We start from the raw sequence: 27,881 nt of genomic DNA, 5'->3' as shown, positions 1-27,881 counted from the left end.
CCCTCAACACAGGATCTCACCGGAAAACCACCTACAGTGAGGATACCTAGATCCACCAGAGTTCACTTCAGCAACTACCTGACTCTCAGGTTTATGGCAAATGTGGGCAGATGGAAGTGGCAATGGATCGTGCCACTTCCTAAGTGTTTAGCAAGGTCCCTCAGTCTGGTTCAGTAGGCTCCACAATCATGGGGAAGACTGTTGATTTGACAGATATCCAGAAGGCAGTCACTGACACACTCAATAAGGAGGGTAAGCCACCAAAGGTCATTGCTAAAGAATCTGGCTGTTCACAGAGTGCTGTATCCAAGCATATTAATGGAAAGTTGAGTGGAAGGAAAGTGTGGTACAAAAAGGTGCACAAGCAACCAGGATAACCGCAGCCTTGAAAGGATTGTTAAGAAAAGGCCATTCAAAAATTTGGGGGAGAGTCAAAAGGAATGGACTGCTGCTGGAGTCATTGCTTCATGAGCCACCACACACAAACATATCCAGGGTATGGGCTACAAGTGTCACATTCCTTGTATCAAGCCACTATTGACCATGGACAACGCCAGAAGCGTCTTACTTGAGCCAAGGAAAAGAAGAATTGAACTGTTGATCAGTGGTCCAAGGTGATGTTTTCAGATGAAAGTAAATTTTGCATTTCATTTGGAAATCAGGGTCCCAGAGTCTGGAGGAAGAATGGAGAGGCACACAGTCCAAGCTGCTTGAGGTCTAGTGTGCATTTTCCACAATCAGGGATGGTTTGGGGAGCCATGTCAACTGCTGGTGTAGGTCCACTGTGTTTTATCAAGACCAAAGTCAGCGCAGCTGACTACCAGGAAATTTTAGAGCACTTCATGCTTCACTCTGCCGGCAAGCTTTTTTGAGATGGAAATTTCATTCTCCAGCAGGACTTGGCACCTGTCCACACTGCCAAAAGTACCAATACCTGGTGTAAAAACAATATCATCACTGTGCTTGATTGGTCAGCAAACTCGCCTGACCTTAACTCTATGGGGTATTGTCAAGAGGAAGATGAGAGACACCAGACCCAACAATACAGACAAGCTGAAGGCTGCTATAAAAGCAACCTGGGCTTCCATAACACCTCAGCAGTGCCACAGACTGATCACCTCCATGCTATGCTATTGATGCAAAAGGAGCCCTGACCAAGTATTGAGTGCATTTACTGAACATCCATTTTAGTATGCCAACATTTCCGATTTTAAAATCATTTTTCAAGCTGGTGTTATAAAGTATTCTAATTTACTGCGATAATAACTTTTGGGTTTTCATTGGCTGTAAGCCATAATCATCAGCATTACCAGAAATAAACACTTGGAATAGATCACTCTTTGTAATGACTCTATACAATAGAATCATAGAATCGTAGAGTTGGAAGGGACTTACTGGGCCATCTTGTCCAACCCCCTGCTCAAAGCAGGATTCGCTAAATCATCCCTGAAAGATATCTGTCCAGCCTCTGTTTGAAGACTTCTATTGAAGGAGAACTCACCACCTCTTGTGGCAGCCTGTTCCACTCATTGATCACCCTAACTGTTTAAAAGTTTTTTCTAATATCTAAACTGTGTCTCCTCCCATTCAGTTTCATCCCATTGCTTCTAGTCTTTCCTTGTGCAAATGAGAATAAAGATGATCCTTCTACAATGTGACAGCCCTTGAGATATTTGTAGACAGCTATTAAGTCTCCTCTCAGTCTTCTCTTCTGCAAGCTAAAAATTCCCAAATCCTGCAACCTTTCCTCATAAGACAGGGTTTGCAGACCGGTCACCATTCTGGTCGCTCTTTTCTGAACTTGCTCCAATTTGTTGATGTCTTTTTTAAAATGTGGCACCCAAAACTGGACACAGTATTCCAGATGAGGTCTGACCAAAGCGAAGTAGAGGGCAATAATGACTTCACGTGATCTAGACTGTATGCTTCTGTTAATACATCCTAGAATTGCATTTGCCTTTTTTGCTGCTGCATCACACTGTTAACTCATATTCAGTCTGTGATCTATTAGTATACCCAAGTCTTTTTCACATGTGCTGTTGCTTAGCCCTATTCCTCCCATTCTGTATATGCTTTTTCATTTTTATTACCCAGATGTAGTACTTTGCATTTTTCCCTGTTAAAAACCATTCTGTTAGTTGCTGCCCACTGCTCCAGTTTATTCATATCTTTTTGAATCCTCTCTCCTCGCTAGTATTAGCTATTCCTCCCAAGCTTTGTGTCATCAGCAAATTTAGACAGCAAATTTAACCCTCAATTCCTTCATCTAAATTGTTGATAAAGATGTTGAATACTACAGGGCCCAGGACAGAGCCCTGTGGTACCCCACTTGAGACATTCTTCCAACTGGAGGTGCAGGCCATTTACGACCTCTCTTTGGGTCCGATCACTAAGCCAGTTATGAATCCACCTAACAGTTGCCTTGTCCATTCCATACTTTATTTCAATAAGGACTGTGTAAGATACTTTGTCAAATGCTTTGCTGAAGTCAAGATATACTATATCTACAGCATTTCCCTAATCCACCCAATCAGTGATTCTGTCATAGAAGGAAATTAAGTTCGTCTGACATGACTTATTAGTTACAAACCCATGCTGACTCTGGTTAATCACTTCATTCTTATCCAGGTACTTACATACATGTTGTTTAATAATTTGTTCAAAGATCTTTCCTTGTATAGAAGTCAGACTCACCGGCCTATAGTTGCCTGGGTCCACCTTCTTCCCCTTTTTGAAGATAGGAACAACATTTGCTCTTCTCCAGTCTTCTGGGACTTCTCCTGTTCTTCAAGAATTTTCAAAGATTATGGAGAGGGGTTAAAAAGTCAAAAAGGTTATTCTGCTATCTTCTTCAGTAGTCTGGGTGTAATTCATCTGGACCTGGAGACTTGAATTCATTTAGGTTAGCTAAGTGTTTCCTCACTATCTTTCTGTTTATAGATATCCTGGATTCTTCTATTCCCTTAATAGAACAGTGAAGAACAGTTGATGTTACATTTCCTTTCTGAGAGAAAACAGATGCAAAATAGGAATTTAAAAGTTCGGCCTTCTCAACATCCTGTGTTACCATTTCATCATTTTCATCCTGTAAAAATCCTATAGCATCTTTGACTTTTACTTTTGACATATCCCCAAAATCCTTTATTATTGCTTTTGACATCTCTTGCTAGCCTCAATTCATTGTCAGCTTTAGATAATTTGATTTGTGCCCTGCAAGTTCTGCAGACAGCATTATACTCTTCTTTAGATATGCCTCCCTCTTTCCATTTTATAAACATTTCTTTCTTCCTTTTTAGCATGTGCTTAAGTTCTGTGTTCATCCATCCTGGTTTCCTTAAATGCTTCCTATTCTTCCCTCTTTTCAGAATTGTCCTCGTTTATGAAGTCTGTTTCTAGCAAATAAGTTGTATCCTTCTAGCCTTGTATTCCAATCATGTGTATTGTCCCACCAAGTTTCAGTGATTCCAATGACATCACATTTCTTTTCCTGCGTCAGTAGTTCCAATTCTCCTTGTTTGTTGCCCATGCTTTGTGGGAAACAACTGAAAATATGTCTTATAGTCTAGGATCTTCAAAGTAGCCACCTTTTGCTTTGATTACTGCTTTGCACACTGTTGGAATTCTCTTGATGAGCTTCAAGAGGTAGTCACCGGAAATGGTCTTCCAACAGTCTTGAAGGAGTTCCAAGAGATGCTTAGCACTTGTTGGCCCTTTTGCCTTCACTCTGCGGTCTAGCTCACCCCAAACCATCTTGATTGGGCTCAGGTCTGGTAACTGTGGAGGCCAGGTCATCTGGCGTAGCACTCCATCACTCTCCTTCTTAGTCAAAGAGCCCTTACACAGCCTGGAGGTGTGTTTTGGGTGATTGTCGTGTTGAAAAATAAATGATGGTCCAACTAAACGCAAACCAGATGGAATAGCATGCCGCTGCAAGATGCTGTGGTAGCCATGCTGGTTCAGTATGCCTTCAATTTTGAATAAAACCCCAGCAGTATCTCCAGCAAAGCACCCCCACACCATCACACCTCCTCCTGCATGCTTCATGGTGGGAACCAGGCATGTAGAGTCCATCCGTTCACCTTTTCTGCATCGCACAAAGACACGGTGGTTGGAACCAAAGATATCAAATTTGGACTCATCAGACCAAAGAACAGATTTCCACTGGTCTAATGTCCATTCCTTGTGTTCTTTAGCCCAAACAAGTCTCTTCTGCTTGTTGCCTGTCCTTAGCAGTGGTTTCCTAGCAGCTATTTTTCCATGAAGGCCTGCTGCACAAAGTCTCCTCTTAACAGCAGTTGTAGAGATGTGTCTGCTGCTAGAACTCTGTGTGGCATTGACCTGGTCTCTAATCTGAGCTGCTGTTAACCTGCGATTTCTGAGGCTGGTGACTCGGATGAACTTATCCTCCGCAGCAGAGGTGACTCTTGATCTTCCTTTCCTGGGGAAGTCCTCATGTGAGCCAGTTTCTTTGCAGTGCTTGATGGTTTTTGCCACTGCACTTGGGGACCCTTTCAAAGTTTTCCCAATTGTATGGACTGACTGACCTTCATTTCTTAAAGTAATGATGGCCACTCGTTTTTCTTTACTTAGAATTTGTATTATGGCAAGAAAAAAGCAGCTAGCAGTCTATTCAGTAGGACTATCAGGTGTGTATCCACCAGACTTCTGCACAACACAACTGATGGTCCCAACCCCATTTTTAAGGCAATAAATCCCACTTATTAAACCTGACAGGGCACACCAGTGAAGTGAAAATCATTTCCGGTGACAACCTCTTGAAGCTCATCAAGAGAATACCAAGAGTGTGCAAAGCAGTAATCAAAGCAAAAGGGGACTACTTTGAAGAACCTAGAATATAAGACATATTCTCAGTTGTTTCACACTTTTTTGTTAATTATATAATTCCACATGTGTTAATTCATAGTTTTGATGCCTTCAGAGTGAATTTTCATAGTCATGAAAATAAAGAAAACTCTTTGAATGAGAAGGTGTGTCCAAACTTTTGGTCTGTACTGTATATACGTATATATCTTATACATATATATCTTATAGGTATCTTATATACGAGTTTCACTTTTTGTATTGAAGAACTGAAATAAGTTAACTTTTTGATGATATTCTAATTTTGTGCGAAGCACCTGTAGGTATTCACACATGGTAGTTTATTCTTATTATTTTTGCTAAGACAAAAAGCTAAGCTGAGCTCTTGTGAGTAAAAATAGACTCCAAAGATAGCAGTGCAAATACTATTGGTATGCCCGTGAATGTGTCAGAAAACAAGTCACAATCCAAATTGTGGCCCGATGAGACTATTCAGCATTCAGGAGCATTGCTGCCTGATCATAAATCTAGAAAAGACAACTGTGCCTTAATCAGCATCTTTCCCCTTTGCCAGGAGGGTCTCACATGGCTTCCTGGCAGCCAGTTGGGCACCAATGACTTAAATAATCACAGAAACATATATACTATATGTGCAACTTGTGTATGTGTACAGAGACCCTAAAGAAATGGGAGCCCTCTGACATCTTAAAAAAGCTTCTATAATTTTACTCACTTATATTGTTTCACCTACTATTATAGTAAGTATTGTATGTCTTTGGAGTGTGGGAGGAAACCCAGACAAACATGGTGAGAACATACAAACTCCTTAAAGACATTGTCCATGGTGGGATTTGAACTCTGGAACCCAGTGCTGTTACGCCACCTTGATCACATATAATGGACTATGTGGATTCCCATACAAGTCTCTTCTTTACTGGTGGTACATTGGTGAGAAATTTTCTAGAGTGTTATAAAATTTCTAACATGTGTCTAGCATCTTGCTTTGAGAAAAATTGACAATTGGATAACTAGATTTTTCTTTTTAGTGAGCCCAGGTTTCCACATATTTAGGCCATTCATTTACATTGTAAGTTTTTTTTTGTGCCTCAGCTAATTACAACTGATGTCAAAACAGCAACAAATATCATCTGGCATTTTCACCAGTTTCCATTGCAAACTAGTGAGCTGGATTGAACAACCCAACATGTAGAGTTCTCTGATCTGGATCTTTGAAGGGCTGTGATGCAACAAGCGATGCACTGGATGAATGTTAACGATCCCATACAAAACAATGGGATTTGTTCCTGCAGTTTCCCAGCCACGACAGAGGGGGAAAAAAGCTAGATTGCCTAATATGTGGAAACAAAGCCTTAGCCAGGAAGGACTGTAACTTGTAAATTTCTAACAGCAATGAAATGAAAGAGAAGAAATGGTGGTCAGGTTACGAGGATCATAGACACTGACAGAGAGATAGCTGTATATCTAGAGGGAGAGCGGCACAGATGTACAGAAAACAGTATCAGATGAGGAGGCAGCAGTATGGTAGATGGCTGTGTATTGATAGAGAATTGGAGATAGCAGGGCAACTCTATGGAAAAGGTTAAACTGAGAAGATTAATATCCTGATTAAGACCGTAGGATTGTGTGTCTATGATCCTCTCTACTAGGGATGGCTCCTCTCCCTCCCATCCACCTTTATGTTGTATAAAACATGAGTGGGGGTGAGGAGGGAGAAACTGTAATTTCTAACAGTGTTCTTATCTCTAATCCTGAGCCAAGGGATAGAAGAACAGAGGGACAGTCACAAGGACAGTGATACTGTAGGACACATGCAGAGACAGTTGGAGAGAGGTAAGATGAAGAAAAAGGGATGAAGAATGGCCTGTTTTGGGTATTAGTGAAGCGAGTGTCAAAAGAGTTACTGGCGAGAAACATAACTGAGCGTGTGCCACATTGTAGTTGGGAGAAAGATGCCAGTTCTAATGAGTCGAATGAAAGTTAAGGCTCAGAGGAAGGAATTAGTGATAATAATAATAATAATAATTTTTATTTATATAGCGCCAACATATTCCGCAGCACTTTACAATTAAGCGGGGACATGTACAGACAATAAATTCAATACAAGTTAAGACAATTCAAACAATGACATTAGGAGTGAGGTCCCTGCTCGCAAGCTTACAATCTACAAGGAAATGGGGGGACACAGTAGGTGAGAAATGCTTGTTAATTCAGGTCTGGCAATTATAATAGGGATTTTCATATAAAGCTGCATGATCCGGTCATCAGCCCGTGTGTTTAAGCGCAATAGACAAGTATCAAGTGCAGTTATCATGTGCATGAAGGGTGTGGAGACAGATGAATAGTATAATAGTGATAATATTATAGTCAAGCTGAAGGACAGCAGAACAATTGAAAGTATTATTGTAAATCATGAGGAAATGGTTTTAGGAAAGGCCCCCAAAGGAGTATCTGACAGGAGATCACTAACCAATCTTAGACCAGAAGCAAAATAATCTAAATGCTGGTTATAATCATGCATGTATGGCCCATATTAACAGGAACACCTATTTTTCAGGGCTTCAGAAATCCAAATTAGCAACCTGTGACGAGATGATCTGGAGGTGCCGACGGCAATGAAGGGTTTGGGAGACACCCGTAGCCGGCACCTGTCCGGGAATCTGGACTCTCATTCAGACACCCTGTATGCTCCACAGGAAAGGACACCTTACCTAATCAGTTCTACTGAGGCTTACCCACCAGAACCTCGATACCCAGACAACTCACTACACCCTGACTGCCTGTATCCCCTCAACAACCAGCTCTCAAACAGTAGCACCTTTCCTCGCATCCACTTTAATTCCCATTATGAACCTCCTGAGGAGACGCCACCATATCCAACCCCACATGCACCTCCCGCCAAAATCAACCGCCTTCCTGCCAGCCTTCTGGACCAGTTTGAAAAACAGCTGCCAATTCACAGAGACGGCTTCAGTACACTTCAGTTCCAAAGGCAAGCCCCAGATGGAAAGGACCGTAGTGAAAGCCCAGGGCGGATCCGACATCTAGTCCACTCTGTGCAAAAACTGTTTGCAAAGTCACAATCCCTTGAGGGCGGAGGAAGGGCTAGTGTTAATGGCAAGAAAGGGGTATCAGAAGACGCTAAAGGAACAAAACGTAGTAAAAGTAAAGAACGAGGAAAAGGAGATGGTAAGGGCCAGGCTCGAGGTGGTGGAGTTACTGGATGGTGGAGTTCAGATGACAATTTAGACAGTGACACAGGCAGTTACCGCAACCCAGCAGGAATGATGACTCTTGGAAGGCGTCCTGATCATGGAACCCGACATTTCTTGAGCGGATATAATACTATCAGTGAGAGCATGTTGAAAGCATCCAAAAGCAATAATGACCTCAAGTTCACACCCTTCCAACCCCCATCACTTACCTTGTCCCCACTGCCTACACCTCGAGAGGTGATTCCAACTAGCTCAACATCATCACTCAAAAGAGGCTCTTGGTCAACGCTAACACTAAGTCATGCCCGAGAGGTGTGCCAGAAGGCATCAGTCACCATAGACAAGGCACTGCTCAAGTCCAAGTCTTGTCACCAGGATCTTAGCTACCAGTATCTGCAGGTAGGTTATGAGAGTTGAACATAAATCGTAAAGACTATGCCAAAATCTGATTACTACTGCATACTTGAATGTTGTGTTTCTTAGGGAAATTTTTCAAAGTCAATGGGTTGGGATAGCATGAAACCCTATTAACCTATTCACCTATCCATTAACTTGCTGGGCCTATTATTCTATTATAAATTACATGCTGCCCACAAATCAGCTAGGTTTGATTTTTGTTCATTTTCTATTGCTTTTCCCAGAACCAAGCTCCATAACTATCTGATGGCCCCTTAACCTCTACTCTACTAAACGCATAGCATAAATGGAATAGCTGTAGAAGATATTTTAGGCAGAAACACATTTTGGCTAACAATTTATTTGGTAACTTTAGTGCAGAAAACCAACAATTAAAAGTTAATACTTTCATATTTTATCAAATTTCTAGATATATTTGACGTCTATAATTGACAGGTGCCGAGTGGAGAGTGGACAGGGGTGCCATGTAAAGATGATGACATCCCATGTCGGCGGATGCGCAGTGGAAGCTATATTAAAGCTATGGGTGATGCAGACAGCGAAGACTCAGAAGGAAGTCCCCAACCTTCCCCAAAAACTGCAGCAAGGAGGCAGAGCTACCTCAAGGCCACACAACAGTCACTAAGTGAACAGAGCACGACACAAAGGTAACAAGGAAAGGAATTCTCTATTTTTACCAATGAGTCAACAACAAAAATGTAAACACCTTAAAGAGAAAACTGATCTTATAGACCTAACTTTTGACTGTGAATATAGTGCCCCCCTGTGGTGGCCAAATAGTAATACTGCTACATTTATTAATAGATTATACATTATTTAGATGTAATGTTATTGCATATATGCTATAATGTATTTGTGCACTGTATATATCACATAATGGAGACAGTGGCTAAATATACCTAGGGAAGACGAGGAAGCAAAAACATGTGGGACTCGGTTAATTCAGCATTACAATCACAGACAGTGAACATTATCTTAATTTATACAGCACTCCAGTTGTTCTGTAGGGATAGCCTGCTGGGCCACTTACATGCTGCCTTCGCAGAGGCACACGATGTCTCTGCTGTTCTGTAATGGTGCTTAAAAGGTGTCCTCCAGAATACAACCCCATGTTTTTTTTTCTCCTGCACTATGACATGCCCATAATTGATTCCCCCCCCCCTTAATTTAGGGTCATCACATTTTTACTGAACCACGGGTTGTTTCCCAGGTGCCAACACAATGCCTAGAGGTCAACTACAGTTTATCGTAATTAGTCCAGTATTATTTCAGAAATGACACTTCTAGTGAATACCTCTTGTTACCATTCTAAATTTAAATATACTATTATTTTCTTAATCTCTGAAACCCCTCTCCAATATAATGTGTCCTTGAACACGTGAACATGTAAACTGTTCTTTTTGATTATGTCATACTAATGCTCCAAATACTCCATTGCTCAAAGACAACAGTGAACAACAACTGAAAAAAGAGCAAGATTTTTTTTCTACAATGTTTTTTTCATTTCTGATTGCTTGTGCCAAGGTTATGAACCTGAACATAAGAATATAGTATAATACAGCCATAATACATTACTAAATTCATTTTAAGCAACAATGGTGAATTCATATGCTGAAAATTTGTTGTAGAAATTTCCAAGCCTGTATTACCGTATCCTGAATCAAACCTGCAGAAATCCATAAACTTGCCATCAAAAAGTTGCAGCTTTATGAGTTGGTCACATATTTTTCTGCAACAAATCTAAATTTACAGAGATCTAATATATTAAGCTCAATGTGGGTGTGCATGTATGTAGGTATGTATGTATGTCCGAGATTGGCATCTGCACCGTCGCAGCTACAGCCACAAAATTTGGCACAGTCACACGCCTGGACCCCGAGAGCGTCATAGGCTATGTTGTGAGGCGAAATTTTAATCCTGCGCGTTCCAATTCACCAAACAATTTTGCCCCTATCTACATAATGGGGAAAAAGTGAAAGGAAAAGTGTTGGAGGCAAATTGACAGCTGCCAGATGTGAACAAGGGGGACCTAAAGAATGAGAGCGATGGCACCAAACAGCATATACCGTACATTTGCTAAGGTGGGGTCCTGACATGGGATACTCACCACACACAGGGATATGAAAACACACACAAAATGCGCCACACGCTACCACGTGCTTCAACACATATACCATCCTCAGCACACATTTCACCACACATACACCAACCCCACCACATAAAAGTCGAAACACAAAAGTCGCCACTCAAAACTTGCCATGCTGTCCCAGAGCTGTTTAAAAGATGAAAAATGAGCTGTGATTGGTTGCTATCAGCAACAGTTTTCTTTGTAGACAGTTGTGGTAACTGAGGCCTATTATTCTTATCATTTCTATTGTGTTATCGTCCTTCTGTAAAGCTGGAAATAACACAATTTATTACCGTGCCAACACAGACCACCCTCTGACACAGACTGCAGGGGAAGCCCAGTATCACACAGGATAGGATTAGATACACGGCTCAGCAGTCAGTATCACACAGGATAGGATTAGGTACACAGCTCAGCAGTCAGTATCACGCAGGAGAGGATTAGACACAAGGCTCAGCAAGGCAGTATCACACAGGATAGGATTAGATACGCAGCTCAGCACACAGTATCACACAGAATAGTATTAGATACATGGCTCAGCAGACAGTATCACACAGAATGAGATTAGATACACAGTTCAGCAGTCAGTATCACACAGGATAGGATTAGATACACAGTTCAGCAGTCAGTATCACACAGGAGAGGATTAGACACATGGCTCAGCAGGCAGTATCACACAGGATAGGATTAGATACACAGCTCAGCAGTCAGTATCACACAGGATAGGATTAGATACACGGCTCAGCAGACAGTATCACACAGAATGAGATTAGATACACAGTTCAGCAGTCAGTATCACACAGGATAGGATTAGATACACAGTTCAGCAGTCAGTATCACACAGGAGAGGATTAGACACATGGCTCAGCAGGCAGTATCACACAGGATAGGATTAGATACGCAGCTCAGCACACAGTATCACACAGAATAGTATTAGATACACGGCTCAGCAGACAGTATCACACAGAATGAGATTAGATACACAGTTCAGCAGTCAGTATCACACAGGATAGGATTAGATACACAGTTCAGCAGTCAGTATCACACAGGAGAGGATTAGACACATGGCTCAGCAGGCAGTATCACACAGGATAGGATTAGATACACAGCTCAGCAGTCAGTATCACACAGGATAGGATTAGATACACAGTTCAGCAGTCAGTATCACACAGGAGAGGATTAGACACATGGCTCAGCAGGCAGTATCACACAGGATAGGATTAGATACACAGCTTAGCAGTCAGTATCACACAGGATAGGATTAGATACACGGCTCAGCAGACAGTATCACACAGGATAGGATTAGATATGCAGCTCAGCACACAGTATCACACAGAATAGGATTAGATACACGGCTCAGCAGCCAGTATCACACAGAATAGGATTAGATACATGGCTCAGCAGGCAGTATCACACAGGATAGGATTAGATGCACAGTTTTTATGTGCAATATAATCATTATAATTTGTTATAACTAACCTCAGTTGGTTACTATGCCCAGGCAACGCCGGGCTCTCCAGCTAGTATTTTAAATATATTTGCCCACACACAAGTAACACATCAGCCAAGCTTGTCTAGTTAGTCCATTGTCCACATTTACGATAATGCACAGCTCTGTAATGTGTTTGCTCACTCCTCTGTACAAGTTGTCTAATTGTAAAGATGCCATACAATATGGGGAAGTATAGATGCTTTTAATGTGTAGCAACTAATTTCTTAAAATGTTAATCCAATAAACAAGATATAAGCTTGCTGAAGGTGCAACTGCCTGTCTCCCCACAACCATGAAAACGGGGGTCCCAAAGTTCCTTTTGTGAATAGAGCAGTAGTGAACCCACCATCTATTGGAGTGGTGGTCACACATGCTCACTATACAGGGGAATTTGAACCCCTGCTCTTGGGATCATTGGAAGTCTCAACAGCTATTCTCATCTCTCTGCTTAAAAAAACATATCCCCTATGTAAACTTCCATTATGGTGGAAAAATAACTGAGTTCACCATGATTGAGTGACTTGGGCTCACTGACTAAGATAACGTCTATAAACATGAGCATCATAATTAGTTGCAGAGCAAGAGCATAACTATAGTAGTGGTTGTAGAGATGCAGTTGTCAGACTGGTCAGTCTAGGAAAGTGGGAGAAGCCGCCTCTTGGACTAGTCATCCTTGTCACATCACCCTTGGTCGGTTTTTATAAGTTTGTTCGACCTAAAATACCTTATTATTTTAGTATTTCAAAGAAAAACATACATGGCTGCAATAACAGGGCAAGACTCTCATTCATACTACATATACATACATACAGCTCTGGCAAAAATTTAGAGACCACCGCACAGTTTTATAAAAATCAGCTTCTCTACATGTCTGACAGCCATTCCATTTGAGTGTCAGTTGAATTCCAACCAGAGTACACCTCATTCTACGTAATATGCTTCTGATTAGGTGATCACCTGAACCAAAACTTATTTAACGAAGGAAAGTATAAAAAAAACCCTGCTGTGGTGTTCACAATCCTCTTGCAATAGGACAAGCTGGATGGCAAAACAAGTGCTAGTAATTTCCCAAAAGTAATGGGAATGGAAAAATAACTTTCAACCATGCCAAAGGAGTTGAAAAGAAAAGTCTTGAGTGAGGAAAACAAGGGCTCAATTCTGGCTTTACTACCAGAGGAATACAGTGAGCGTCATGTTGTCTCCATCCTTAAAATTTCTAAGATGGCAGTCCATTACAACAAGGTCAAGCAGCAGACATTGGTGACAACAAAGCTACAGACTGTGAAAAATGAGGATGAATGAACTCATGGAGATCAATATCCAACACTGCGGAGACACCATCACATGTTTCTCAACGCAGTGATTCTAGAGCAAATCCCCCAATCCCTTATGGGAAATAAGTAAAAATATGCAAAACACAAGCCGCGGAGACACAATCACATGTTTCTCAACTCAAGCAATGGCTAGCCAGGTCTTTCCCTGGGAAGGAACAACCACGGGAAGGGCAGTCTCCAATGAAGGAGACCACCTATGCCAAAACATGGTATCCATCCACAGACAGCTGTTTCGGGGTATTGCCCCTCATCAGTGTGGAGTAGGAAACTGGCCAGTAGGAACAACGCCTAGTAGAAGACTGAAAAATGAGGATGAATGAACTCATGGAGATCAACATCCAACACTGCGGAGACACCATCACATGTTTCTCAACACAGTGATTCTAGAGCAAAGCCCCCATCCCTTATGGGAAATATGTAAAAATATGCAAAACACAAGCCGCGGAGACACCATCACGTTTCTCAACGCAAGCAATGGCTAGCCAGGTCTTTCCCCGGGAAGGAACAACCACGGAAAGGGCAGTCTCCAATGAAGGAGACCACCTATGCCAAAACATGGTATCCATCCACAGACAGCTGTTTCGGGGTATTGCCCCTCATCAGTGTGGAGTAGGAAACTGGCCACTAGGAACAATGCCTAGTAGAAAACTGCGTTGAGAAACATGTGATGGCGTCTCCACAGTGTTGGATGTTGATCTCCATGAGTTCATTCATCCTCATTTTTCACAGTCTTCTACTAGGCATTGTTCCTACTGGCCAGTTTCCTACTCCACACTGATGAGGGGCAATACCCCGAAACAGCTGTCTGTGGATGGATACCATGTTTTGGCATAGGTGATCTCCTTCATTGGAGACTGCCCTTCCCGTGGTTGTTCCTTCCCAGGGAAAGACCTGGCTAGCCATTGCTTGCGTTGAGAAACATGTGATGGTGTCTCCGCAGCTTGTGTTTTGCATATATTTACATATTTCCCATAAGGGATGGGGGATTTGCTCTAGAATCACTGCGTTGAGAAACATGTGATGGTGTCTCCGCAGTGTTGGATGTTGATCTCCATGAGTTCATTCATCCTCATTTTTCACAGCCTTCTACTAGGCATTGCTCCTACTGGCCAGTTTCCTACTCCACACTAATGAGGGGCAATACCCTGAAACAGCTGTCTGTGGATGGATACCATGTTTTGGCATAGGTTGTCTCCTTCATTGGAGACTGCCCTTCCCGTGGTTGTTCCTTCCTGGGGAAAGACCTGGCTAGCCATTGCTTGCTTTGAGAAACATGTGATGGTGTCTCCGCAGCTTGTGTTTTGCATATTTTAACAAAGCTACAGACTGGCAGAGGCCGAAAATGACTCTTCTCTGACCGGTATAACCGTCATCTTAGTCGACTCTCACTCAGCAACCACAGGATGACATCAAGTGACCTACAAAAGGAATGGCAAATGGCAGCTGGGGTGAAGTGCACGGCAAGAACAGTTCGTAACAGGCTCCTAGAGGCAGGGCTCGAGTCATGTAAAGCTACAAAAAGCCTTTCATAAATGAGAAGCAAAGGAGAGCCAGGCTGAAGTTTGCCAAAGACCATAAGGATTGGACAATAGAGGACTGGAGTAAGAATCTTCTCTGATGAGTCCAATTTTGAGCTTTGCCCAACACCTGGTCGTCTAATGGTTAGACAGAGACCTGGAGAGGCATACAAGCCACAGTGTCTTGCACCAACTGTGAAATTTGGTGGAGGATCGGTGATGATCTGGGGATGCTTCAGCAAGGCTGGATTTGGGCAGGTTAATCTTTACAAAGGACGTATGAATCATGCCGCATACAAGGTTATCCTGGAAAAACAGTTGATTCCTTCTGCTCAAGCAATGTTCCCCAACTCTGAGTATTGTTTTTTTCCAGCAGGACAATGAGCCATGCCACACAGCTAGGTCAATCAATGTGTAGATGAAGGACCATCACATCAAATTCCTGTCATGGCCCACCCAATCTCCAGACCTGAACCCCATTGAAAACCTCTGGAACGTAATCAAGAGGAAGATGGATACTCTCAAGCCATCAAACAAAGAAGCATTGCTTAAATTTTTGTACCAGGAGTGGCATAAGCTCACCCAAATGGAGTGTGAAAGACTGGTGGAAAGCATTCCAAGACGCATGAAAGCTGTGATTATAAATCATGGTTATTCCACAAAATATTGATTTCGGAACTCTTCCTGAGTTAAAACATTAGTATTGTTCTTTCTAAATGATTATGAACTTGTTTTCTTAGCATTATTTGAGGTCTCAAGCACTGCAATTTTTTGTTATTTTGACCATTTCTCATTTTCTGAAAATAAATACAAAATTTAGTGCTTGGAAATTCGAAGACATGTTGTCAGTAGTTTATAGAATAAAAGAGCAATTTACATTTTACTCAAAAATATACCTATAAAGAGAAAAATCAGACAAACTGAAAATTTGCAGTGGACTATCTCTTAATTTTTGCCAGAGCTGGCTGGCTGTGTATATATATATATACAGTAAATATACACTCACTGGCCACTTTATTAGGTACACCTGTCCAACTGTGTGTTAAGACTTAATTTCTAATCAGCCAATCACATGGCGGCAACTCAGTGCATTTAGGCATGTAGACATGGTCAAGACAATCTCCTGCAGTTCAAACCGAGCATCAGTATGGGGAAGAAAGGTGATTTGAGTGCCTTTGAACGTGGCATGATTGTTGGTGCCAGAAGGGCTGGTCTGAGTATTTCAGAAACTGCTGATCTACTGGGATTTTCACGCACAACCATCTCTAGGGTTTACAGAGAATGGTCCGAAAAAGAAAAAAAATCCAGTGAGCGGCAGTTCTGTGGCCGGAAATGCCTTGTTGATGCCAGAGGTCAGAGGAGAATGGGCAGACTGGTTCGAGCTGATAGAAAGGCAACAGTGACTCAAATTGCCACCCGTTACAACCAAGGTAGGCAGAAGAGCATCTCTGAACGCACAGTGCGTCGAACTTTGAGGCAGATGGGCTACAGCAGCAGAAGACCACACTGGGTACCACTCCTCTCAGCTAAGAACAGGAAACTGAGGCTACAATTTGCACAAGCTCATCGAAATTGGACAGTAGAAGATTGGAAAAACTTTGCCTGGTCTGATGAGTCTCGATTTCTGCTGCGACATTCGGATGGTAGGGTCAGAATTTGGCGTAAACAACATGAAAGCATGGATCCATCCTGCCTTGTATCAACGGTTCAGGCTGGTGGTGGTGGTGTCATGGTGTGGGGAATTTTTTCTTGGCACTCTTTGGGCCCCTTGGTACCAATTGAGCATCGTTGCAACGCCACAGCCTACCTGAGTATTGTTGCTGACCATGTCCATCCCTTTATGACCACAATGTACCCAACATCTGATGGCTACTTTCAGCAGGATAATGCGCCATGTCATAAAGCTCGAATCATCTCAGATTGGTTTCTTGAACATGACAATGAGTTCACTGTACTCAAATGGCCTCCTCAGTCACCAGATCTCAATCCAATAGAGCATCTTTGGGATGTGGTGGAATGGGAGATTCGCATCAGGGATGTGCAGCCGACAAATCTGCGCCAACTGTGTGATGCCATCATGTCAATATGGTCCAAAATCTCTGAGGAATGCTTCCAGCACCTTGTTGAATCTCTGCCACGAAGAATTGAGGCAGTTCTGAAGGCAAAAGGGGGTCCAACCCGTTACTAGCATGGTGTACCTAATAAAGTGGCCAGTGAGTGTATATATATATATATATATATATACACATATATACATATACATACATACATACACACACACATACATACAAGTGCTTCTCACAAAATAAGAATATCATCAAAAAGTTACGGTAATTTATTTTAGTTCTTATACAAAAAGTGAAACTCATATTATATAGAGCAGGGGTGGGCAATTAATTTTCCTGCGGGGCCACATGAGACCGTGACTGTTGTGGAGGGCTGAACCAATAGACCGAAATTAATTCTACTCAATATTAATATCAATTTATTATAATTATTATATTATTGATAATTATATTAATAATAATTGTATCACTTAATATTGAGCAGAATTAAGTATGCTGACATCCCCCTATATATCATTTGACCCCAAGTACAGCCCCTTCTGTATATCATATGAACCCCCCCATAGCCCTTTATAAACTGTAAGAGTGCCACACTGCCTCTCACATATGCAGCATGAGCCCCACACAGCCTCCCTATAACAGCATGAGCCCTAGAGCCTCCCCATACACCACATGAGCTCCACACAGTCTCCCTATATACAATGCATGAGGCCCCCTAGCCTCCCCATATACTGCATGAGGTCCCCATAGCCTCCCCATGCACAGCAAGACACCCCCATAGCCTCCCCATGAGCAGCATGACACCCCCATAACCTCCCTATGTGCTGCATGTTGCCCCCATAGCCTCCCCATGTGCAGCATGTTGCTCTCATAGCCTCCCCATGCAAACCATGTCACCCCCATAGACTCCCCATGTGCAGCATGTCATACCCATAGCCAGCACCATGTGCAGCATGTTGCCCCCATAGCCAGCACCATGTGCAGCATGTCGCCCCCATAGCCAGCACCATGTGCAGCATGTCACCCCCATAGCCAGCACCATGCACAGAATGTCACCCCCATTGTCAGGATCATGTGCAGCATGTCACCCCCTTATGCAGGACCATGTGCAGCATGTCCCCACTATATGCAACACCAGGTGCAGCATGTCATCCCCATGTGCAGCACCATGTGCAGCATGTCATCCCCATAAGCAGCACCATGTGCAACATGTCACCCCCATATGCAGCACCATGTGCAGCATGTAACCCTAAAAGCCTCCCCCATGCCCACCCAAACATCCCATACACGTGAAAAAAAAAGAACACTACATACTCACCTCGGTCCCATTCCCCAGCACTTTGCTTCTCTCCCTTCCTCCGATGCGCTAACTCTCCGCAGTACACAGCTGATGCCATGAAATGACGTCATCGAGTCAGCTGTTTCACACGCTGATTAGTGGAGTAAGTGACCCAAGGCCCCTCCTCCACCAATGCACTAAGCGCCTATGGAGATAACGGAGACAGTGAGCGGGCGGGCATGGTGCGGACCATGGGCCTCTGGTTTCCAGCCCCATGGCTGTCTCAGTCCGCCGGCCGGACTGAGACAGCCAGAGGGCCGAATGTGGCCCGCGGGCCGCACTTTGCCCAGGTCTGATATAGAGTCATTACAGAGAGATCTATTTCAAGTGTTTATTCCTGTTAATGTTGATGATTATGGCTTACAGACAATGAAAACCCAAAAGTCATTATTTCAGTAAATTAGAATACTTTATACTCTATTTACAGCTTGAAAAAGGATTTTAAAATCCGAAATGTTGGCCTACTGAAATGTATGTTCAGTAAATGCATTCAATACTTGATCAGGGCTCCTTTTGCATCAATTACTGCATCAATGTGGCATGGCATGGAGGAGATCTGCCTGTGGCACTGCTTAGGTGTTATAGAAGCCCAGGTTGCTTTGATAGCAGCCTTCAGTTCGTCTGCATTGTTGGGTCTGGTGTCTCTCATCTTCCTCTTGCCAATACACCATAGATTCGCTATGGGGTTAAGGTCAAACAAATTTGCTGGACAATCAAGCACAGTGATACAGTTGTTTTTAAACCAGGTATTGGTACTTTTGGCAGTGAGGACAGTTGCAAAGTCCTGCTGGAGAATGAAATTTCCATCTCCAAAAAGCTTGTCGACAAATGGAAGCATGAAGTGCTCTAAAATTTCCTGGTAGACGGCTGTGCTGACTTTGGGCTTTATAAAATACAGTGGACTTACATCAGCAGATGATATGGCTCCCCAAACACTCATTGTGGAAACTTCACACTAGACCTCAAGCAGCTTCGATTGTGTGCCTCTCCACTCTTCCTCCAGACTCTGGGACCTTGATTTCCAAATGAAATGCAAAATTTACTTTCATCTGAAAACAACACCTTGGAACACTGAGCAAAAGTCCAGTTCTTTTTCTCTGTGGCCCAGGTAAGACGCTTTTGGCATTGTCTATTGGTCATAAGTGGCTTGACACAAGGAATGCGACACTTGTAGCCCATATCCTGGCTAAGTCTGTGTGTGGTGGTTCTTGAAGCAATGACTTCAGCAGCAGTCCACTCATTGTGAATCTCCCCCAAATTTTTGAATGGCCTTTTCTTAACAATCCATTCAAGGCTACAGTTATCCCGGATGCTTGTACTTGTGAACCTTTTTTTACCACACTTTTTCCTTCCACTCAACTTTCCATTAATATGCTTGGAAACCACACCCTGTGAACAACCAGCTTCTTTAGCAATGACCTTTTGTGGCTTACCCTCCTTGTGCAGTGTGTCAATGTCTGCCTTCTGGACATCTGTCAAGTCAGCAGTCTTCCCCATGATTGTTGAGCCTACAGAAAAAAAATAAGGGACCTTTTTAAATGCTTAGGAAGCCTTTGCAGATTTTTTTTAAATTATTCTAATTTACTTAGATAATGACTTTTGGATTTTCATTGGCTGTAAGCCATAATCATTAACATTAACAGAAATAAACACTTGAAATTGATCCCTCTGTTTGTAATGACTCTATATAATATGAGTTTCACTTTTTGTGTTGAAGAACTGAAATAAATTAACTTTTTTGATGATATTCTAATTTTGTGAGAAGCTCCAGTATGTATATATACACACACACACACACACAATAGGTGTGAAGCAGTACAAATTTTGCAGCAATATGGTGCCAAGCCTCAAAGACATAGAAAGAAGTTGTGTGGAAAAGCGCACACCCTATTTAAGGAGGAAAGTAAAAAGGTATTGCCAGGGCTGCGACTAGGAATTTCAGGGCCCCATACTGGCAAAATCTTCAGGGCCCCCTTGAGACTCCACCCAGACTCCACCCAGCCCCGCCTCCACCCCTCAAACTGTCCACAGTCCCACCTCTCTCTTGGAAAAACTCCACTTCTCACCAATCACACATTAACCGTTCCCATCACCAGATCACACATATAGCCGGCAGCTTTTGCTTTGGCCAAAAGATTTTTTTAAGCCGCCACCATAACAGGGTAGACACTTTTGGCCAGGCCCTACTCTACTGTAACCTATAAAATATTTGTTAAAATATGCAATACAATTTATGTATATTTTTATTTATTTTTCAATTTTTAAAAATGACCAATAATATCACATACAAGGAACAAATACCGCTGCACCATGTCCAGACCACATATTACCACCACCTAGTGACCTATAATACCACATACAAGGAACAAATAGCGCCACACCATGACCAGGCCACGTATTACTACCATAGTGACTGAATAATATCACATACAAGGAACAAATACCACCGCACCATGACCAGACCACATAGTGACCTACAATACCACATTCAAGGGACAAATACCACCACACCATGCCCAGACCACATATTACCACCACATGGTGACTGAATACTACAATACTGATCATTAGTAACAAACTATCCCGTGTAAGTGAACACAGGACTAAGAAGAGATCCCAAGATGAATAAAAACAATTTTATTACATGCTTTTTTTAAAAAAAAATACAACATAAATATAAAAAGCAAAATGCCGTATGTAGGGACGCAAGAGCACACCTTTATAATAATCCTAATAGGACAAATCAGCAGTCTACAAATACAAACTACAATCCAGGGATTTACATAATGTTGTTCTTGTACAAACAATTATCCTAATAGTATGAAAATTCAAAATACAGCGTCCAGCATTCGGCCGCACTGTCTGCATTCTGCCCCAGTGTCCAACATTCTGCCCCAGCGTCCAACATTCTGCCCCAGCGTCCAACATTCTGCCCCGATGCGGGCCCCTTCTGCCCCCCGGGCCCCATACGCCAGTCAGTGCAGTAATGCCGTTATAAGTATATCGTGGCACAACTGAGTTGGTGCACAAAAAAAGGTTCCCACATCAGAAAGATATCAAGAAAAAAAATTTTGGCACTCAACTTTTGCAATTAATGAAGGATTTATTTGCAGTCATATATATAAACGTTTCGGCTATGACAATTAGCCTTCATCAGTACACCAGACTGCTCTTGTCAAAATAATCTTTACGGGTAATATGAGAACACCATGATTATATTAAGGAGAACGCCTGAGTAATGTGCCATCCAAATTGATTAAGGGGGCCTAGAGACCTGAGCGCATTGAAAAAGGGGTCGAATTGTTGTCCAAGGCATGTAGGAGACAATGAAGTCTATCCTTTGTTAGATAGATAATAAGAGGTTTGGAGTGACTAGGGAGTCACTTTTTATTCAGGTAGCGGCCTCAGGAATAAATGGATGACCATGTCGTTGGTGGGTGGTGGCGCCGTGTGACCTGTTCAGAATGCGGTATCCTCCGCTGGTACTGCATGTGTTGGGGGACACTCACTGGTCAACGGGAATTCAGTCACAGAGGAACGGTTTCTTGCTTCAACAGTCTATTTTTTTGTTTTTTTTTAAGACTCAAACCACACCACGAACAGTTCATTACATCACTTCATATATGGCTTCAACTCACAGTCACTAAACACGCCCAACTTCTCACTTCATCCAGTTACCGTGGGTGACCGTACGCCGAACAGTTCATCTATGCCCACAGAACACAACAAGCACCAGATGTTTGTTCCAATGGCAGATACTTGTCTGCCGTTCCATAACCCCCTTGTCTGGAGATACCTTACAGGAGCTCCTGCTCCACACACTGACTCATAGTCGGTCCTGGTTCCCAAGGAAGCTGCCGAACTGGGATCACTGTCCCAGACAATGCCTTGCTCACCAGGCCACCTGACAGTTCCAGACCCTCAGACGGACGATAGCTTCCCCAACACACTGCCGTCACAGACTTTGCCAGTCCATGGTCTCACCCTGTGCTCTTCATGAAGTCACAACACATAGACCTTTCAGAACCTTAGAACACACACCATGTGACCCAAACATTGATTATTTACAATAATGCCAGTCACTGTCTCAACATAACAGTTACGCCTCCATGCGTATCCTGAGGAGCACATACAGCGCACCCTAGCTGTAACAGGGGTCACTGCATCACAATATATATCCCCTTTCTGACATTTGACGTACTATCCCATCCATGTGCCCTGGGACTTAATGCACTGACATAGAAGCAATCAGCCTACTCAAAATGAGTGTCCCATAGTGGGACAAAGTGTAAAAGTAAGAATTAAATTAAAAAAAAAGTAGAATTGTAAAAATATTGTAAAAAATAATTTAAAAATCTATATTATTGCATTAATAAATATTTAAATAAAAAAATCTAAACAATAAAAGTTCACATATTTAGTATCGTCGCATTTGTAACAACCTGACCTATAAAACTGTCCCACTAGTTAACCCCTTTAGTGAACACCATTAAAAAAAAAACCAAGGCAAAAAAACAATTCTTTAACATCATACTGCGAAACAAAAGGTGGAACAACACGCGATCAAAAAGACGGATATAAATAAACATGGTACAGCTGCAAACGTCATCTTGTACCACAAAAAGCAAGTCACCATATAGCTCCATCACCAGAAAAATAAAAATGTTATAGCTATCAGAAAAACACGATGCAAAAATTATTATTTTTTACATAAAATAGTTTTTACTGTATGAAAGCGCCAAAACATAAAAAAAGATATAGATGAGGTATCCCTGTCATTGTGCTGACCCAAAGAATAAAGGTGCTTTATTAATTTTACCACACGTGGTATAAATGCCCCCCAAAAAGAAATTCATGAATTGCTGGCTTTTGTTCATTCTGCCTCCCAAAAATTGGAATAAAAAGCGATAAAAAAGTCATGTGCCTGAAAATGGTCCCAATAAAAATGTGAACTCATCCCGCAAAAAACATGACTCTGTGGGCCAAAATTTGGAAAAAATTATAGCTCTCAAAATGTGGTGATGCAAAAACTATTGTTTGCAATAAAAAGTGTCTTTTAGTGTGTGACAGCTGCCAAACATAAAAACCCACAATAAATAGTAAATCAAACCCGCTTTATCACCCCCTTAGTTAAGGAAAAATAATAAAATAAATGTATTTATTTCCATTTTCCCATTAGGGTTAGGGTTAGGGCTAAAGTTAGGGTTAGGGTTGGGGCTAAAGTTAGGATTATGGCTACAGTTGGGATTAGGGTTAAGGGTGTTTTAAGGTTAGGTTTGTGGTTAGGGTTATAGTTAGGGTTGGGATTAGGGTTAGGGGTGTGTTGGGGTTAGGGTTGGAGTTAGAATTGGGGGTTTCCACTGTTTAGGCACATCAGGGGTTCTCCAAACGCAACATGGAGTCTGATCTCAATTCCAGCCAATTTTGCATTGAAAAGTCAAAAGCTCTCCTTCCCTTCCGAGCTCTGCCATGCACCCCAAACTGTTTACCTCCACACATAGGGTATCAGCATACTCAGGACAAATTGCACAACAACTTTTGGGGTCCAATTTCTCCTGTTACCCTTGGTAAAATAAAAAATTGGGGGCGAAAATATCATTTTTGTGAATTTTTTTTTTTTTCGGATCTACATTGTAAACTACTGTGAAGCACTTGGGGGTACAAAGTGATCACCATACATCTAGATAAGTTCCTTAGGGGGTCTACTTTCCAAAATGGTGTCACTTGTGGGGGTTTACACTGTTTAGGCACATCAGGGGGGCTCTCCAAACGCGGCATAGCGTCCTCTCTCAATTCCAGCTAATTTTGCATTGAAAAGCCAAATGGCGCTCCTTCCCTTCCGAGCTCCGCCATGCGCCCAAACAGTGGTTTACCTGCATATATAGGGTATCAGCGTACTCAGGACAAATGGTACTTTTGGGGTCCAATTTCTCCTGTTGCCCTTGGTAAAATAAAACAAATTGGATCTGAAGTAAATTTTGTGAAAAAAAAAGTTCCTTTTTTCTAAACATTCGAAAAATTCCTGTGAAGCACCTGAAGGGTCAATAAACTTCTTGAATGTGGTTTTCAGCACCTTGAAGGGTGTAGTTTTCAGAATGGTGTCACTTTTGGGTACTTTCTATCATATAGACCCTCAAAGTGACTTCAAATGTGATGTGGTTCCTAAAAAAAATGGTTTTGTAAATTTTGTTGTAAAAATGAGAAATTGCTGGTGAACTTTTAACCCTTAAAACTTCCTAACAAAAAAAAATGGGTTCCAAAATTGTGCTGATGTAAAGTAGACATGTGGAAAATGTTATTTTGTTTGGCATATCTCTGTGATTTAAGGGCATGAAAATTCAAAGTTGGAAAATTGCGAAATATTCAACATTTTTGCCAAATTTCCATTTTTTCACAAATAAACGCAAGTGATATCAAAGAAATTTTACCACTATCAAGAAATGCAATATGTCATGAAAAAACAATGTCAGAATCACCAGGATCTATGGAAGCATTCCACAGTTACTACCTCATAAAGGGACAGTGATTTGAATTGTTATAATTGGATAATTAGATACAGTGTATATATGCAAATTTGAAGTCATAAGTTAAAGTATGCTTAGGGTCTTTGTATGAAGTCATTAAAATTCATATTTATTCTTTATTCTCTACATTTATCCTGTCAATAAATGATATGTGAAAGAAAGAATTTTGGATATCTGCTTTATGCTTGAAAAGCAAATGTTTCAACAAATGTTTATAAGCCAATTATACAATTTATTATTCACTATATTAAAATTACAATTTGACTGAGCATTTAAATATTTCAAACTATGCTATGGTATTAGAAGCTGCTGATAGGCCAATTGACATATTTTCAGTTAATAGGAAATGTACATGCGACAGTATTTTAAGGCCTATCTTCAATGCATATTCCCTCTTTGTTCGATATCATCAGAAAATCAAAACTAATCAGCCAGGACATCATAAAAGTAATTGTGGACTTAACTTTTGATGATATTCTAATTTTGTGAAAAGCACCTGTATATCCAAAGTTGTGAAAAAATGACTCAAGGACAATTAAGTGAAGGTAATGGATTTTCCATCACACAAAGCCCTGACCTCAATCCGATAAAAAAAAAAATTATGAACAGAACTGGAAAATCTGTGTGAGCAAAAAGGCTTACTAACCTGGCTTAGCTACACCACTTATGTCAGGAGAAATTGGTCAAAATTCCAGCTACGTATTGTGAGAAGCTCAAGGAAGGCTTCCAGAAATGTGGGACCCAATAACAATTTTAAAGCTATACTGTCAAATACTAATCACATGTATCATGTATGTAACTGTATGTGCATTTCTGAGCCTCGGGGAATGTGATGAAAGAATTAATGTGTAATAAATCATTATATAAGTGCAGTCAAGCAATCTAGCCAGTTTCAAAGCAGCACTCACAAACTCTATTGGAAAGAGTCTGCAAACACTGCACGTTTGTCCACCGCTGCTAGACTATAATAGGAGCTTAAGCAACAAGCAATAAACAGTAACATTAAAAATCACTCTACTCTTGAGAATGCAAATTATTTTCAACGAAAGAGTAAATTGCAACGTTGCTGCTTTTTACAAGCACTTTGCAGCTTTCACCATTAAGGGACCTGAACAAACCCATTAACATATCCCAAATGTGATCATCATACACGGTGTTGAAATTAGTAAAAGCACACAATGAGGACAGTGCAAGTATCTCCAGGAGGCCCAGTGAGGTCCCCTCAGGGTATGTATGTAAATGTTCTAAAATCCATGAAAATTAGTATATTTTAGTTGTGTTGTGATGTCTACTAAGGGCTTTTGTCATCCTATTATTTCTTTACCAAACAGCCAGAATTTTATGTGATTATTTCTATAGGAGTCTGGAACGTGTGGATTCTATGGACATCCTATCCTCCTCAAAGTTCCAGAGTTGGGAGGAGGATTATAATCAGCTGACTGAAAGTGCGACAGAAGAGAGTAGCCTGTGTCAGGTGAGGAAGGTGCACACCTATGTAGTCTATACTGCATGCACTGGGACCATTACCTTTATAAGTCATCGGATTCCTAGAACCCTTTAAGTTATATACAGTGCTTCTACCATTCACTGTATATAATGTTATACAGTGCATTTCTTGGCTGTGCGGTTGAGTGGTTCTATTCCATGGAAACTATACAAGAATGACAGAACTTTCCTACCGGTTAAAGAGCTAATGAAATAAATGTTTATGTGCCATTGTTACTCAGCTTTGGCATTTAAAGCTGTCATATGCGCCACACAATGAAATAGTCCAGCTCTGCGATAAAGTGTACTTTCTTAATGAACTGTAGGGCATTTTGACTAACATTCATTTCCATTTCTTATTAAAGTAAAAAAAAAGATTTTCTATTGGCATGGCTGCCAAATGCATGGGTCATCAGCCAATTTGGCTGCAGAATGAAATTTCCAATTGGAGAATACTTGACCTTCGCTTAAGAATTTGTAATGCAAAAAGTAAAGTTTTCCCTGTTGACTCATGATGGTTAACACTATGAAGCTCAATATGAAGCTGATTTCTAATTACCAATTATTCAGCAGTTCTGTCATATTTTTAATTGGTTTTGGACTTGTTTTGTGTAATTGTTTCTCTTTTGCTCCAGGTCAGTGTCCAGTATCAATTTAAGGGAAATCTTACAATGGGATCAACCCTCCTAAGCCATCTATATGAACATGTAGGTCATAGGTAGCTGAATAAAATGATACTTTGCTATCTGCGATTCGATGTCTTATTGCAAAGAAAACCACATTTTTGTTATATGTAAACTATCTGTTGCAGGATAAGGGCCGGACACTGATCTGTATGAGAATATGCCTCCAGAGATTATCATAAATAAAAGGGACATTACCAGTGTGATGTGTAATGGCCACTCTCTGCCCTCCTGATCTCACTGCAGAGCTGTGTGTGATTATACCTGACATCTGCAGGTTCCTCTCAGCTTCAGCTTCCATCTCACAGACAGACAATGTTGCAATACAGCAGAGTTGTGAGGGCTGCAGCTATTAACATGTTTGTTATGAGACAAAATTAAATTCTACTGTTCTGTGTAAAGGCCCCGTCACATACAGCGAGATCGCTAATTTTGTGATGCATCAGCAATCTTGCCAGCGAAATCGCTGTGTGTGGCACGCATCAGCGACTGGCCCACCGCGGGGTATCGCTGATTGTGCACGAATGTCCTGGGCCGTTTTTTGATCGTTAGTCTCCCACTGGCCAGCAAGCATCGCTGCGTGTGGCAGCGGGAGAACAACAGTCAGCGAGCTCCCAGCGCTGTAAGCAGATGCTGGGAGCTGGTATCTAGGGTACATATCGGGTAACTAAGCGCGCGCCGTCACTTAGTTACCCGCTGTGTTCCTTAGATACCTGCGTGCTCGCGCAGGGAGCTGGTAAGCAAGATACACAGCGGGTAACTAAGTGACGTGCGCGCTTAGTTACCCGCTGTGTACCTTAGATACCAGCTCCCAGCGCCAGCATGCAGGTATCTAAGGTACA

At 41.7% G+C, this 27,881-nt stretch overlaps 1 protein-coding gene across 1 annotated transcript in view; it reads left to right on the top strand.

The window, feature by feature from the left end:
- Window positions 1-27,881, top strand: part of DLGAP4 (DLG associated protein 4) — a 305,990-nt gene that overhangs the window by 98,799 nt on the left and 179,310 nt on the right. Inside the window, exons 3-5 of the mRNA XM_073555302.1 lie at window positions 7,397-8,453; window positions 8,907-9,118; window positions 26,231-26,345. Coding sequence (XP_073411403.1) covers window positions 7,455-8,453; window positions 8,907-9,118; window positions 26,231-26,345 — 1,326 coding nt within the window. The 5' untranslated portion in view covers window positions 7,397-7,454. The remainder of the gene's footprint in view (window positions 1-7,396; window positions 8,454-8,906; window positions 9,119-26,230; window positions 26,346-27,881) is intronic.

Source organism: Dendrobates tinctorius, unplaced genomic scaffold, assembly GCF_039654945.1.
Source record: "Dendrobates tinctorius isolate UK_male_01 unplaced genomic scaffold, ASM3965494v1 ptg000223l, whole genome shotgun sequence".
Lineage (NCBI taxonomy): Eukaryota > Metazoa > Chordata > Amphibia > Anura > Dendrobatidae > Dendrobates > Dendrobates tinctorius.
The sequence above is the reverse complement of the archived record's forward strand: the minus strand, read 5'-3'. Positions and strand labels throughout refer to the sequence as shown.